This window comes from Bombina bombina, chromosome 6 (genome assembly GCF_027579735.1).
Source record: "Bombina bombina isolate aBomBom1 chromosome 6, aBomBom1.pri, whole genome shotgun sequence".
Taxonomy (NCBI): domain Eukaryota; kingdom Metazoa; phylum Chordata; class Amphibia; order Anura; family Bombinatoridae; genus Bombina; species Bombina bombina.
Window position 1 is genome coordinate 106505782 of NC_069504.1, and position 16289 is coordinate 106522070.

The window sequence follows — 16289 nt, forward strand, 5'->3', positions numbered from 1 at the left end:
TAGCGTTTATTAGTGGTGGCGATGTCAGGGCGGCAGATTAGGGATTAATAACTTTATTATAGTCGCGGCGATGTCGGGGAGTGGCGGAAGAGGGGTTAATAACTTTATTATAGTAGTGTGGCATGTCGGTGGAGCGCGGAATAGGGGTTTTAACTTTTATTAGTGTCAGTGATGTCGGGGGTGGCAGATAGGGGTTAATAACTTTATTTAGGCTTTGTGGGGACGGTGGATTAGGGTGTTTAGACTTGGGGTTATGTTAGGGTGTTAGGTTAAAAGTAACTTTTTTTTGCCCATAGACATCAATGGGTTGCGTTACGGAGACTGCCATCCCGCACATCGGGTTATAGGGTTTTTTTCTAACACTCTGTCCCCATTGATGTCTATGGTGGAAAGCGTGCACAAGCACATCAAACAGCTCTTGTTTTTGAGCGGTATGGAGCTTAACGCCACTATGTCGCACGCACGAGGAGGCTTTTCAGAAACTTGTAATGGGCAGCGCTAATGGAGGGTGAAATAACGCAACTTTTGTTGCGTTCGTTTTGCATCCTGTATAGCGCAAAACTCGTAATCTAGGTAAATATTAATACGCCACCTCAGAGAGTATCAACAGTATAATCTCAGGTTTTCTAACTCAACTGACGCCAGCATTCTATAAGAAATATCCCCCCTACATCTGATGAGGCAGTTACACATTTAGGTACACATATACCCCACTACAACTGGATATGAGAACTCTATTATTCTACAACATCATCAATCTTTCTACTGTAGGAAGGGAGAACTTTGGTGCAACCCATCACTTGCAGCCCCTCAAACCTTGAACAGGCAATGTTGGGGATTATTCGCACCCTCTGGATCTTTGGTCCCCGATGTAGATATTCCTGGCTCACCACTTTTGGAGAGCACCGGCAGCAGTTTGTCTCTGATTTAACAACAGCCCCATATGAACAGCCTATGGATCTACCCTCATTTGACCAGATGGTTACATTTTTCTAATTATACGGATACAGCAGCGGAGTCTGGAGGTGTCGATGAGGACTGTATTCTAGATCAAAGGGATAAAAGTACAAACGACCTCCCCCTGCTCCTAAGAGCAACCTTCATCAAGTATCTACTCAATCCCCTAGGGTTACTGGATTGGAGTAGCTATGGTTATGGTCCCAGGAAAAGATGCTTTTGGCGTTTACCCTACTGCACACACAGCTCAGTTTGTTCATACTGCCAACTTTTCTGTTCCACCTTACACTGCAGCGGGAGAGGATGCTTTTCCTTGTTGGCTGGACATTTGGCGTGGGTTAATTTACTTGGTAGGATGACTTCTGAATTGAAGATGATATCTCATCAACTAATTTTTGTCCTGGCTATGTTTTTTAAGTGTATTCCAACATAATGGTTCCAAAAAAATGATTTTGCTTTTTATATCATTAGACATGGAGTTTGTTTTTGTTTTTTGTTGTTATTTTTTTAGCGGATGACATTGTAAACAATAGTTTGAGAGAGAAAAACAACCTGTAGAGTTTGAATATCAATGAAACATTGTTGAGGGAAGTGCATTGTATATTTGGATTGTACATGATATAATAGTGGGAACATGAGGCAGTTGATACTTTGGTCAGACTGCAACTTAATTGTATGTGTTTGTGGCATGCATATTTATTAAGTTATGCTTGGAACATCTATAGATATTACCTCACATTTATTTATTGGTTGAATGACTCTAGCATACAGTTTTGTGTCATTGTTTTACAAAATAGTTACCCAATACTCATCACCCTAAACATACAACTTTTGCTCATTATAGTGCAGATAGGTGGGTTTTTAGTCTCAAAGCATAATACTTCCATGTGCTTATAAGCTGTATTACCGGCATAAGTATTTCTGTTATATTTGAGCATGCACTGCCTTACAAATGTCTTTTCCTTAGAAGGTTAACTACCTGACAAATTATATTGAATGTGTATTAACATTATTTGACATTTTCTTAACAGGGGTTTATGACACAGATGAGCTGTATATACCAGGTCTCACCCACGCTCTGTTTTAACAAGTAGTATGGTTAATCTTTCTTAGTAGTGGTTAGCTATTTGTCCTGCCCATATGTGTATAAAGCTCACATATTAACCACTTAAAGGGACATGCCAGCCACATTTTTTCTTTTATGATTTAGAAAGAGAATGCAATTTTAAACATCTTTCTAATTTACTTATATTATCTAATTTGTTTTATTCTATTGATATTCTTTGATGAAAAGCATATCTAGATATGCTCAATAGCTGCTGATTGGTTGCTGCACATAGAAGCATTGTGTGATTGGCTCACCATGTGCATTGCTTTTTCTTCAACTGAGGATATTTAAAAAATGAAGCAAAATAAATAATTGAAGTAAATTGTAATCTTGTTTAAATTTCTATTCTCTATCTGAATCATGAAAGAAAATTTTTGGGTTTAGTGGCCCTTTAATCCCGTTAGGACGTTCCATGCCATTCTAACAGTGCTGGGCTTTAACGCCTTAAAGTGAATGTAAATTTTGATGCTAAAGTGCCCGTTTTTAAAACTTTGATTAAAAACAGGGGCACTTTAATTCATCAAAATTTTCATTTCACTCCTGTTGTGAAAAAAAAACTTACCTTTTAATCTTCACAGCAGCTCCAGCTTCCTCCACCCGTTTCAAAGCCTCTTCCTGGTCTAAAATGAGGCATCCGGCTTCCTCCAATCACAGCAGTGAATCAGACACTGAATCCCCAGGGGGGGCAAGCTGTGATTGGAGGATGACCTATCAATCATTTCTGACATCAGAAATGGCTTGTGAGACCGGAGGAAGCTGGAGCTGCTGTGAAGTTTAAAAGGTAAGTTTTTTGTCACAACAGGAGTGAAATGTAAATTTTTTATGAATTAAAGTGCCCCTGTTTTTAATCAAAGTTTTAAAAACCAGGCAACTTTAGCATCAAAATTTACATTCACTTTAAGGATAGCATGGAAGATCCTACCTTTTTTGGTATCCTGCACCGTCCTCCTTTTGTTTAATAGGAAATCGGACTGGGGCATGACTAGCATTGTATGCAGTTCCCCATGATCCGATCCCGGCCTTAAAATCACGTGATCGCATTGACTATTGCGTGATTTCCTTTTTCAAGCAAGTTTTTACATCGGAACCTTGTTCTAAAGTTAAACACTTCCCCTGGCATGAAGGGGTTAAATTAGGGTTTCCTGGCTGTTCACTTCTGCTTATTTTGTCAGCAGTATTGGAGACAACTTTGGATAGATCGGGGGCTGTTTTGCCAACACATAGATAATATTGTTCTTTAGTTTTCTATATGCTCTTTTCTTTAGTCTGTTACACTGTTTATTTACGGTTTTGTCTTTTTTTTCTGTTCAATTTAGTTTTGAAAAATGAGGAAATCAGATAACTAAGAACTAACAGAACTAAGAGTAGGGGGTCCAAATTGTTAACTAGGGATGGGCAAATGTTTTTGCAACATTCGAAAAATGAAACAAATTTTAACACTTTTTTTGTTCATTTCAAATTTCAAATGTTTGCACAACACTTGTTTAATGTATTAGTATTTCTAATGCTATCTTTAAATGTAATATTCGAACTATAAAATATTCAAATTAGAAAAATTAGAATCAATATACTTGTAATAGTATTTCTAATGCTCTCTTTAAATGTAATATTCAAATAATGCCAATATTTGAAATAAAAAAAAACTTGAATCGATATAATTGTATCCATTATGATTACTAAATTCCCTACCACTTGAACTATAGAACCGCTGAATAGTATTTGAACATTTGAACGTGGATATTCAATCTATTTATGAACATTCAAAAACTAAAGGGAAATAACATTAGTTTAACAAGGCGGTTCCATCCTTATCGACAATGTTTGTCGAAAACTAATGTACACAAAAATATTAGTTTGACCAAACAAATTGTACTTTTAACACATTTGCCCATTCATATTGTTAACATCATTGTATGAAAAGCTGAAAAGAAGCTGTCCTCGCTTAAAGGGACACTCAAGTCAAAATTAAACTTCATTATTCAGATAGAGCATGCAATTTTAAACAACTTTCCAATTTACTTCCATTAACAAAATGTGCACAGTCTTTTTATATGTACACTTTTTGAGTCACCAACTCCTACTGAGCATGTGCAAGAATTCACTAGCATATACGTATATGCATTTGTGATTGGCTGATGGCTGTCACATGATACAGGTGAGTGGAAATAGACATAACTTTGCAATTTATTTAACAAAAAATCTACTACTCATTTGAAGTTCAGACAAAGGCCTCTAGTTATCAATGTCTGTCGGACCTGATCCTACAGTGCGGATCAGGTCCAACAGACATCGCTGAATGCAGAGAGCAATACGCTCGCCGTATTCAGCATTGCACCAGCAGCTCACAAAGAGCTGCTGGTGCATACGACGCCGCCCCCTGCAGACTCACGGCCAATAGGCCGCCAGCAGGGAGGTGTCAATAACTCGATCGGGTTGATTTCCGGCGATGTCTGTCCGCCTGCTCAGAGCAGGCGGACAGGTTATGGAGCAGCGGTCTTTGTGACCGCTGCTTCATAACTGCTGTTTCTGGCGAGCCTGCAGGCTCGCCAGAAACACGGGGCCATCAAGCTCCATTTCGGAGCTTGATACATATGCCCCTAAGTGCTTTTGCATTGTCTTCTTATCATGCATTTGTTGATTATGCAATCTACTGTATTAATTGAACTTAATTGCCTCCCCCTCTCTTTATTTAGAATGAGCTAAAAGTGCTGCACACGTACAATAACTGGTTCAGCTGTGACAAATATGTAATGAGTCTTATAAATGTCTCCACTAGGCTTGTACATTCATTTTGTTAAGAAAGTGAATTTGTGACAAAAAATGGATATTCATTTTATTTTAACAAAATGAATATCCGAACTAATGCACAAACTCATTTTAAAGAAAACTGGTCTGGTTCTGCCGTGCTAAGCCGCCTATTAGAATATTCATATTTGTTTTATTTTTAAAAATTTGTTCTAAAAGATTCATCCGAAACAAATTTGTCATTGCTGCATAAGTCAGGTCCTCCACATAGGCAGCTGAACATTGTATAACCACAGTGCCACCTTTTAGAATTTCTGATCTATAACTCTTGCCATGAATATAATAGTTGTCTCTTTATAGCTGTATGTATGCTTTAGTTTTGTATATATATGTTTCCTCAATAAAAAAAAACATTATAAAAAATAACTTTTAATAAATAATACTTCATTTAATTTAACAATTGCCTTACAAAAATAAAAATAAATAAAATAAACTTCTCTACCAACTGACCTGTTTATCAGTAGGGACTGTACAAAGGACAAGAGGTCACCCATAGAGACTACAGCAGCGGTTCTATACAGCTAAGAACAGTAAGGATAAGCAATTATCTGCCAAATTAGGTTGTTTTATTAAATTCAATAGAGGTTTTAAAGGGACAGTATACACTAGATTTTTCTTTGCATAAATGTTTTGTAGATGAGCCATTTATTTAGCCTATACATTTTTTTTTAAATGTATAGTTTTGCTTATATTTAAATAACTGCGCTGATTTTCCTCCTGATTTGACTCCTAACCACACCCAAAGTTTTAGGAGAATACTGATGTTTACCTACTCCAGCTTGATACTGTTTGTGTAAAGAGTCTTTTCATATGCAGAGGATGGGGGGGGATTGTCCTGCTTTTTTGTTTTATAACCACTTGCAATGGGTGTTCCAGCTGAGCTTTTCAACAGTGCTAAACTGGGAGCTTCTATGAATGGTTTTTATACTGGATTTTTAGATCAGTATCTGTGCATATTATTCTTTATAGTAGTGTCTATTACTTGCAGTTAAATTAAAATTTGAGTATACTGTCCCTTTAAAAAAAGGACTCTTGGGTGAATATTAGTGACAGTAATGTGTAAAAGGCGTGAACTTGATGGATCTGACTCTATATTACTATTTGACTATAAACAGGGGTGTAAATTCACAAAAATAAAGTATTAAACGCAATTTATTAACTGTCGGACGGACATCGCTGCAAGGCTTGTGCTAGCAGGGCTGTCAATCAAATTGGGATGATTTCAGGGTGGCAGACGGGTTAAGGAGCAGAGGTACTTAATTATCGTTTCAGGCTCTCCTGAAGCAATGGGCCTCCGAAGCAGCAATCACTGCTTGGTAAATTGGAGCACACTGACAGTTGTGCAATACTTCACTAGTAATATTATTTGATAGACGCATTAAACTTACCAGTCCTAACTCATACTAAAGGGATATAAAGCTGTCTGTTTATTACAACATTGTGTTAATAAAAGATCAATAGGTTATACTTAATAGAAATCACTGCAATATGTATTATTTATCATTTTAACTTCATTTACTTCCTGTCACATTCCCACAAGGTAACTGGGGGTCTCTACAGTAAGGCATATAGAGCTTGATATCATAAATCTTCTAAAGCAACTTGAGCAGGCTTTCTCTGCTATTCACTGAGAAATAACAGGAAGTTAGTTTCTTGGTCACAAGAGAAAAGAATGCATCTTAAAGAAACAGTCAACACAAACATTGTTATAGTTGAAAAAGATAGATAACGCCTTTTACTACCCATTTCCCCAGATTTGCACAACCAACATTGTTATATTAACATACTTTATAGCCTTTAAACCTCCAAATGTCTGCCTATTTCTAAGCCACTACAGACAGCCTCTTATCACATGTTTTTTTATTAGCTTTTCACATTAAGGGGTGCTAGTTCATGTGAGTCATATAGATAACATTGTGCTCACGCCCGTGGGTTTGTGCACAACACAGCACTAAATGGCTTAAATGCAAGTGAATAGATAATAAATAAAAAGTCATGTGATCAAGGGTTGTCGGAAGAGGCTTAGATACAGGTAATCACAGATTTAAAAAAGTGTATTATATATAACCATGTTTGTTGTGCAAAACTGGGGAATGGGTAATAAAGGGATTATCTATCTTTTAAACAATACACATTTTTGAGGTTGACTTACTAAGTGCTCATTTTGCAAGAAAACAAATTGTTTGTTGTTTTAAACGCAATCTGTTTTCTCTAACTGAATTACAATCACTTCCTATTTGTACAGTTCAGATACTCAGAATACAAATTAATTTATATGGAAAGCATTTTTAAAAGAACAATTTAAAAGTATTATGGCTAAAGACATTTAGTATTGTATGAGGACAGGTTTATTTGTTAAGGCCCCAGTAGCAAGTTTATCACATTAGACTCACCAAATCCAAAAGCCTGGAACCTCCAATACTTTGTGAAGCTTGAGTGCTGGTAGATGTGTAGAGTCCAGGTCACGAGAAGGCCATCAAGAGAAGTACTTGTTGATATGGTCACTAAGAATGAAACAATGCATATTTTGAAACAGATTTGAATTTTTTTAACATTTACATTTTATTATAAACTTTTTAAACTTTACAAAATTCTGATGTAAATGAAAGATTAGATACAAAAAAATATTTCCAGGTTGAACAATATAGATGAGACTATAATTTTTAGAGAAATATAGTAGTTGGGTTATATATTCAAGATAATTAAATCAACTTGGTTATTATATTATTAAATATGAAATGCAAGGAGTACCACATGCTTAAAGGTTAAAATTTAAATGCGTGTAGAGGAATTACATCTTTGAAAAGAAACATATTTGCAGTATACGTGTATTGGGAAAAAAAAGGTTATAACTGTTTTAGTGTTAACATTTTTCTTTGCACGTGCACGGCAGTATAGCTAGATATTTCAGTGCACCTGCAGCTGCTCAGAGCACCACTTGTGTCATGTCATCAATTAACCAACTGAGGGCTCGCTTCCATTGAGCCGTAATTCCATTGCATCACTCGCAAACCGATAAATATGCTGTCGGGAAGCAATATCTTTTATCGACTGCTTCCAATGGCCTGTTTACCCTCATTTCGGCAACCGTACTCCGGCTGCCGAAAAAAATTATTGTGTCCCATACAAAGTATAGGAAGCCGCTAATCTTTAAATAATACCCAGTTTCAAATGCCCCCGCCGGCAAAACCGTAAATACACTGTCGGGAGGGCTGCATATACCCTAAACAAAAATAACACCCAGCTCAACTAGGTGTAAAAACAGGAAAAAGGTGCTCTTTGAGACCTTTTTCTCCCATTAAAATCTAACCCGACACGTCAAAACGCCTCTATCCCGCCACCCCCCCACATTGCAATTTATAATAATATCTATTAACCCCTAATCCGCCATCCGCCACAACGCAATCTAGCTATTTAAACTATAAACCTCTAATACGCAATGTATCTATTAAATCTATTAACCCCTAATCCGCCATCCCCCACAACGCAATCTAGTATAGTTACACTCATACAGTATAGTTACACTCATACAGTATAGTTACACTCATGACACCATGCATTCAAAAATTATAAGGGCTCAAAGATATCAGGTCTCAGGTGGTAGGGGGAAAAAAGGCAGGCAAAGGGCTTTAACACAGAGATACATACATACAGTATACATCTCTAAAGAGCTATATGTATATATATATATATATATATGTCTATATGACTGTACATATGTATTTATATGTGTATATATGTATTTACCCCAGAGACAGAACTTTTTTTCCCTTTCTGCGATGAGATTTTTTTAGTGAAAATTTTCTGCAGGTCATTTTTAAATAAAATAAATTGTAAATTTGTCAGTTACACTAAAGCACCAGATCAATTGCAATGTGTTGGTTAACTGGAGAATAAAGCAATATTTAAAGTTGTATAATCTAGTGCAGTAGTTGAAAACTGCATTGCAAATTAGCTGCAGACAAAAAAAAGTAACTGTAAAATGTCTCTTGAATTAATTTGTTTCCTTTTCTCTTAGTCTAACATAGAAATGTAGTAATAAAAAAGGTGCATTGCTCATACTAACCGCTTACATTCAGAGAAAAACAGCTTTGCAGACTGTGAAAAGCTAGGGAACGAGCTTGCAAAAATCTCATAGCCAGGCAACAATCAATGCACTGCTGCTTTGCAGCACTACTGCATATTTGATTGTTGTCTTCAAACAGCACTTTGCTCTGGATGCACTGTGTTAAGGAAAACTTATACAATGCAGCCAGAGAACAGCTCTGTTTAAAAAGAACAGCCAAATGTGGAGCAGCACTGAAAAGTTAAAGGGCTAACAGTTCCTGTTCTTTCTGCAGACATGCTGCATTTTCTGCGATGACATCTCAGATCACTCTATGTTCTGCCTTGGGGGTATTTACAGACATCTATATACATATAAACACATAAATACATATAACACATATATACATAACACATATATATAATTGCATTGGAACCCTTCGCTGTCTGGTAGCTGAAAAACATGTAAAATCATATTTATGCAACATTCATATTAAATAAAGTGTTACACTGTAACAAATATTTAATACTGTAAATATTTCACATTCCACATAGATATTCCTATATATCTCAGTATATATCTATACCTATTTATAATCATGTAGATATAGGAATAGATATATATTTACCAAAAAATAATCATATATATATATATATATATATATATATATATATTATATATTTATAAATAAATAAATAGAACATATTCTGTTATGCGAAGAACATTGGAATGTGAAATATTCATATTTTCATGTCAGGTTAGCGCACATGAGGATATGAAAAACGGGTTTGCGCATGAGTACGTTTTTCCCCCCCACTTTTTTTCTCCATTTACTTTTTTGGGGAATACGTGAATGCGCATGATAAGGCACGTGACGTAAGTTTGGTGACGTAAGTTTGGCTTTTTGTACTTGCTGGGTTAGCGCGTGAGGGAAAATAGTTTACCTTCAATTCATAATACGAGCGCAACCCAACTAGTGCAAAAAGCTTACTTCTAGTGCAGTTAACGCTTGAGCGGGAGCACTAATTAGCGCTCCCCTTGTAATTTGGCCCACTATGTATCTAAGGTTATTTTGTAAGTTAGAGTCACTAATGTAAACATATAATGCTCTAACAAATAAGTTATGTCATTATTGTATTAGAATGTCCCTTTAAGATAACTACATACAAGGATAATGTGTTTTTTTACATAGATGTCAGCTGTTATCAAAGGGACATTATGCACTAAATGATTTTTCTTCTGTAAAAAATGCCCTATGCGCAGAATTATATCTATATTATACATAGATTATTATATAATTATATATATATTATATTATATTACTGTCCCTTTAAAACAAAGCAAGATGGGGAAACATTGCCTGTCTTTTATATCAGCATAAATTAGAGTAAAATTACAAATTGTGGAAAAGAATCAAGCAGAAATACATATATATTCATTGTAAAATATAACATTCAGTTTGCACTATGTACACAATCATTTGTTCCTCATATATGTGTTTGTAACATGTCAGAGAGTTATGGAAATACAGAACTGAAATGTAATTTCCTAAGTTTAGACTACACAAGCGCTTGTAGTTAATCTTATGTGTACTCATCTCTGTACTGTATGTTTTCTCTGCCTCGCCTTGTCACTGCTCTCAAGGTTCTTGACCCAAGGAAATAAGACATCACAGATGTGATCTGCGTATTTGCTGTGGACAATGTTGACTTAGTGAAAAATGTGTCTGTACAAATACACTGACTCTAACTGTTTAGAGCTGATCAAACTGATGCAAGTACCATTATATAGACAAGTACCAGCACATATTATAAAGTATATAAACGTGTACCAGTATATAGACAAGTACCAGCACATATTATAAATTATATAGACTTGTATCAGTATACAGACAAGTACCGAGCACATATTATAAAGTATATAGACTTGTACCAGTATATAGACAAGTACCTATCACATATTATAAATTATATAGACTTGTACCAGTATATAGACAAGTACCAGCACATATTAAAAATTATATAGACTTGTACCAGTATACAGACCAGCACATATTATAAAGTATATAAACTTGTACCATTATATAGACAAGTACCAGCACATATTATAAAGTATATAGACAAGTACCAGCACATATTATAAAGTATATAAACTTGTACCACTATATAGACAAGTACCAGCACATATTACAAATTATATAGACTTGTACCAGTATACAGACAAGTACCAGCACATATTATAAAGTATATAAACTTGTACCAGTATATAGACAAGTACCATCACATATTATAAAGTATATAGACAAGTACCAGCACATATTATAAAGTATATAAACTTGTACCAGTGTATAGACAAGTACCAGCACATATTACAAATTATATAGACTTGTACCAGTATACAGACAAGTGCCAGCACATATTATAAAGTATATAAACTTGTACCAGTATATAGACAAGTACCAGCACATATTATAAACTATATAGACTTGTACCAGTATACAGACAAGTACCAGCACATGTTATAAATTATATAGACTTGTACCAGTATACAGACAAGTACCAGCACATATTATAAATTATATAGACTTGTACCAGTATACAGACAAGTACCAGCACATATTATAACATATATAAACAAGCACTAGCACGTATTATAAAGTATATAGACAAGCACCAGCACATATTATAAAGTATATAGACAAGTACCAGTATATAGACAAGTATCAGAATATAGACAAACACTAGCACATATTATAAAGTATATAGACAAACACCAGCACATATTATAAAGTATATAGACAAACATCAGCACATATTATAAAATATATAGAGACGTACCAGTATATAGACAAGTATCAGTATATAGACAAGTACCAGCACATATTATAAAGTATATAGAGATGTACCAGTATATAGACAAGTATCAGTATATAGACAAGTACCAGCACATATTATAAAGTATATAGACAAACACTAGCACATATTATAAAGTATATAGACAAGCACCAGCACATATTATAAAGTATATAGAGACGTACCAGTATATAGACAAGTATCAGTATATAGACAAGTACCAGCACATATTATAAAGTATATAGACTTGTATCAGCACATACTATACTAACCCTCCCTGCTCTACCTATTAGGCACCATCTTAGGTACTGGCAGCTGTCTGTCAGTACTCAGTTTGCTGCAGATTTTGGTTTTATTTTTAATTTTAAATCCCATTTTTTCTGTAGTGTAGCTGCCCCCCTATCACTCTACCCCCCTCCCGCTCCCAGATCACTTTCCTAACACAGAGGATTCCCCTCTCCCAGATCCCTTTCCTAACAGAGAGGATTGCCCTCTCCCTCCTTCCCCTCCTACCCCACTAACTGACGTAGCAGTCCTGTCCCCCTCCCGCTCCCTCCAGCGATAGGCTGCCCTCCCGCATCCCTCCAAACCCTATGTGTGTGTGTATATACTGTATAAGTGTCCGGTGAGTGTGTATATATAGACAAGTACCAGCACATAATATAAAGTATATAGACAAGTACCAGCACATATTATAAAGTATATAGACAAGTACCAGCACATACTATAAAGTATATAGACAAGCACCAGCACATATTATAATGTATATAGACAAGCACTAGCATATAATATAAAGTGTATAGACAAGCACCAGCACATATTATAAAGTATATAGACAAGCACTAGCATATAATATAAAGTATATAGACAAGTACCAGCACATATTATAAAGTATATAGATAAGTACCAGTATATAGACAAGTACCAGCACATATTAAAAAGTATATAGACAAGCACCAGCACATATTACAAAGTATATAGACAAGTACCAGCACATATTATAAAGTATATAGACAAGTACCATCACATATTATAAAGTATATAGACAAGCACCAGCACATATTATAAAGTATATAGACAAGCACCAGCACATATTATAAAGTATATAGACAAGCACCAGCACATATTATAAAGTATATAGACAAGTACCAGCACATATTATAAAGTATATAGACAAGCACTAGCATATAATATATAGTATATAGACAAGCACCAGCACATATTATAAAGTATATAGACAAGTACCAGTATATAGACAAGTACCAGCACATATTAAAAAGTATATAGACAACCACCAGCACATATTATAAAGTATATAGACAAGCACCAGCACATATTATAAAGTATATAGATAAGCACTAGCACATATTATAAAGTATATAGACAAGTACCAATATATAGACAAGTATCAGTATATAGACAAGTACTAGCACATTTATAAAGTATATAGACAAGCACCAGCACATATTATAAAGTATATAGAGACGTACCAGTATATAGACAAGTATCAGTATATAGACAAGTACCAGCACATAATATAAAGTATATAGACTTGTATCAGCACATACTATACTAACCCTCCCCGCTCTACCTATTAGGCACCATCTTAGGTACTGGCAGCTGTCTGCCAGTACTCAGTTTGCTGCTGATTTTGGTTTTATTTTTTATTTTTAATTTTAAATCCCATTTTTTCTGTAGTGTAGCTGCCCCCCCCATTACCCTACCCCTCCTGCTCCCAGATCACTTTCCTAACACATAGGATTCCCCTCTCCCAGATCCCTTTCCAAACAGAGAGGATTGCCCTCTCCCTCCTTCCCCTCCTCCCCCCCTAACTGACGTAGCAGTCCTGTCCCCCTCCCGCCCCCTCCAGCGATAGGCTGCCCTCCCGCATCCCTCCAAACCCTATGTGTGTGTGTATATACTGTATAAGTGTCCGGTGAGTGTGTATATATAGACAAGCACCAGCACATATTATAAAGTATATAGACAAGTACCAGCACATATTATAAAGTATATAGACAAGTACCAGCACATATTATAAAGTATATAGACAAGCACCAGCACATATTATAAAGTATATAGACAAGCACCAGCACATATTATAAAGTATATAGACAAGCACCAGCACATATTATAAAGTATATAGACAAGCACCAGCACATATTATAAAGTATATAGACAAGTACCAGCACATATTATAAAGTATATAGACAAGCACCAGCACATATTATAAAGTATATAGAGACGTACCAGTATATAGACAAGTATCAGTATATAGACAAGTACCAGCACATATTATAAAGTATATAGACTTGTATCAGCACATATTATAAAGTATATAGACAAGCACCAGCACATATTATAAAGTATATAGAGATGTACCAGTATATAGACAAGTATCAGTATATAGACAAGTACCAGCACATATTATAAAGTATATAGACTTGTATCAGCACATACTATACTAACCCTCCCCGCTCTACCTATTAGGCACCATCTTAGGTAATGGCAGCTGTCTGCCAGTACTCAGTTTGCTGCAGATTTTGGTTTTATTTTTAATTTTAAATCCCTAACTGACGTAGCAGTCCTGTCCCCCTCCCGCCCCCTCCAGCGAAAGGCTGCCCTCCCGCATCCCTCCAAACCCTATGTGTTTGTGTATATATTGTATAAGTGTCCGGTGAGTGTGTATATATAGACAAGTACCAGCACATATTATAAAGTATATAGACAAGTACCAGCACATATTATAAAGTATATAGACAAGCACTAGCATATAATATAAAGTATATAGACAAGCACCAGCACATATTGTAAAGTATATAGACAAGCACTAGCATATAATATAAAGTATATAGACAAGCACCAGCACATATTATAAAGTATATAGACAAGTACCAGTATATAGACAAGTACCAGCACATGTTATAAAGTATATAGACAAGCACCAGCACATATTATAAATAATATAGAAAAGTACCAGCACATATCATATAGTATATAGACAAGTACCAGCACATAATCTAAAGTATTTAGACAAGTACCAGCACATATTATATAGTATATAGACAAGTACCAGCACATATTATAAAGTATATAGGACAAGTATCAGCACATATTATAAAGTATATAGAGATGTACCAGCAATATTATAAAATATATAGACAAGTACCAGCACATATTATAAAGTATATAGTATATAGCACATACTATATAGACAAGTACCAGTATATAGACAAGTACCAGTATATAGACAAGCGAAAGCACAATTATAAAGTATATAGACAAGCACCAGCACATATTATAAAGAATAAAGACAAACATCAGTTCATATTATAAAGTCCAGACTTCAATAGAGTAGAGAGTCGTGCAAACCAAATCACATTTTCTCAAGTGCACTAACCCGACATGAAATATTTCACATTTCAATGTTCTTCACATAGCATAATATGTTCTATTTATTTCTAAATAAATATTTTTATATATACATGATGGTTTTTTTTGTAAAATATATATCTATATACATACATATACACTCACCGGGCCACTTTATTAGGTGCACCTATTTAATTGCATGGTAACACAAATTGCTAATCAGCCAATCACATGGCAGCAAATCAATGCATTTAGGCATCTAGACGTGAAGACGACTTGCTGAAGTTCATACCGAGCATCAAAATGGGGACTTACAGGGGATTTAAGTGACTTTGAACGTGGCATGGTTGTTGGTACCAGACAGCTGGTCTGAGTATTTCAAAAACTGGGATTTTCATGCACAACCATCTCCAGGGTTTACAGAGAATGGTCAGAAAAAGAGAAAATATCCAGTGAGCAGCAGTTGTGTGACGACAATGCCTTGTTGATGTCAGAGTTCAGAGGAGAATGGGCAGACTGGTACGAGATGATAGAAAGGCAACAGTAACTCAAATAATCACTTGTTACAACCAAGGTATGCAGAATTCCATCTCTGAATGCACAACACTTCGAACCTTGAAGCAGATGGGCTACAGCAGCAGAAGACCACACAGAGTGCCACTCCAAGAACAGGAAACTGAGGCTACAATTCGCACAGGCTCACCAAAATTGAACAATAGAAGATAGGTAAAACGTTACCTGGTCTGATGAGTCTCAATTTCAGCTGCAACATTCAGATGGTAGGGTCAGAATTTGGCATAAACAACATGAAAGCATGGATCCATCCTGCCTTGTATCAACGGTTCAGGCTGCTGGTGGTGGTGTAATAGTGTGGGGGATATTTTCTTGGCACATTTTGGGCCCCTTAGTACCAATTGAGCATTGTTTAAACACCACAGCCTACCTTACAATTTTGTTTCTGACTATGTCCATCCCTTTATGACTACAGTGTACCTATCTTCTGATGGCTACTTCCAGCAGGATAATGCACCATGTCACAAAGCTCAAATCATCTCAAGCTGGTTTCTTGAACATGACAGTAAGTTCACTGTACTCCAATGGCCTCCATAGTCACCAGATCTCAATCCAATAGATCACCTTTGGGATGTTG

At 35.7% G+C, this 16289-nt stretch overlaps 1 protein-coding gene across 1 annotated transcript in view; it reads right to left on the minus strand.

Moving 5' to 3' along the window:
* RELN (reelin) overlaps nt 1-16289 on the minus strand; it is a 957839-nt gene that overhangs the window by 846566 nt on the left and 94984 nt on the right. The window contains 3 exon segments of the mRNA XM_053716545.1: nt 7264-7278; nt 7281-7329; nt 7331-7374. Of these exon segments, the coding sequence (XP_053572520.1) occupies nt 7264-7278; nt 7281-7329; nt 7331-7374 (108 nt within the window).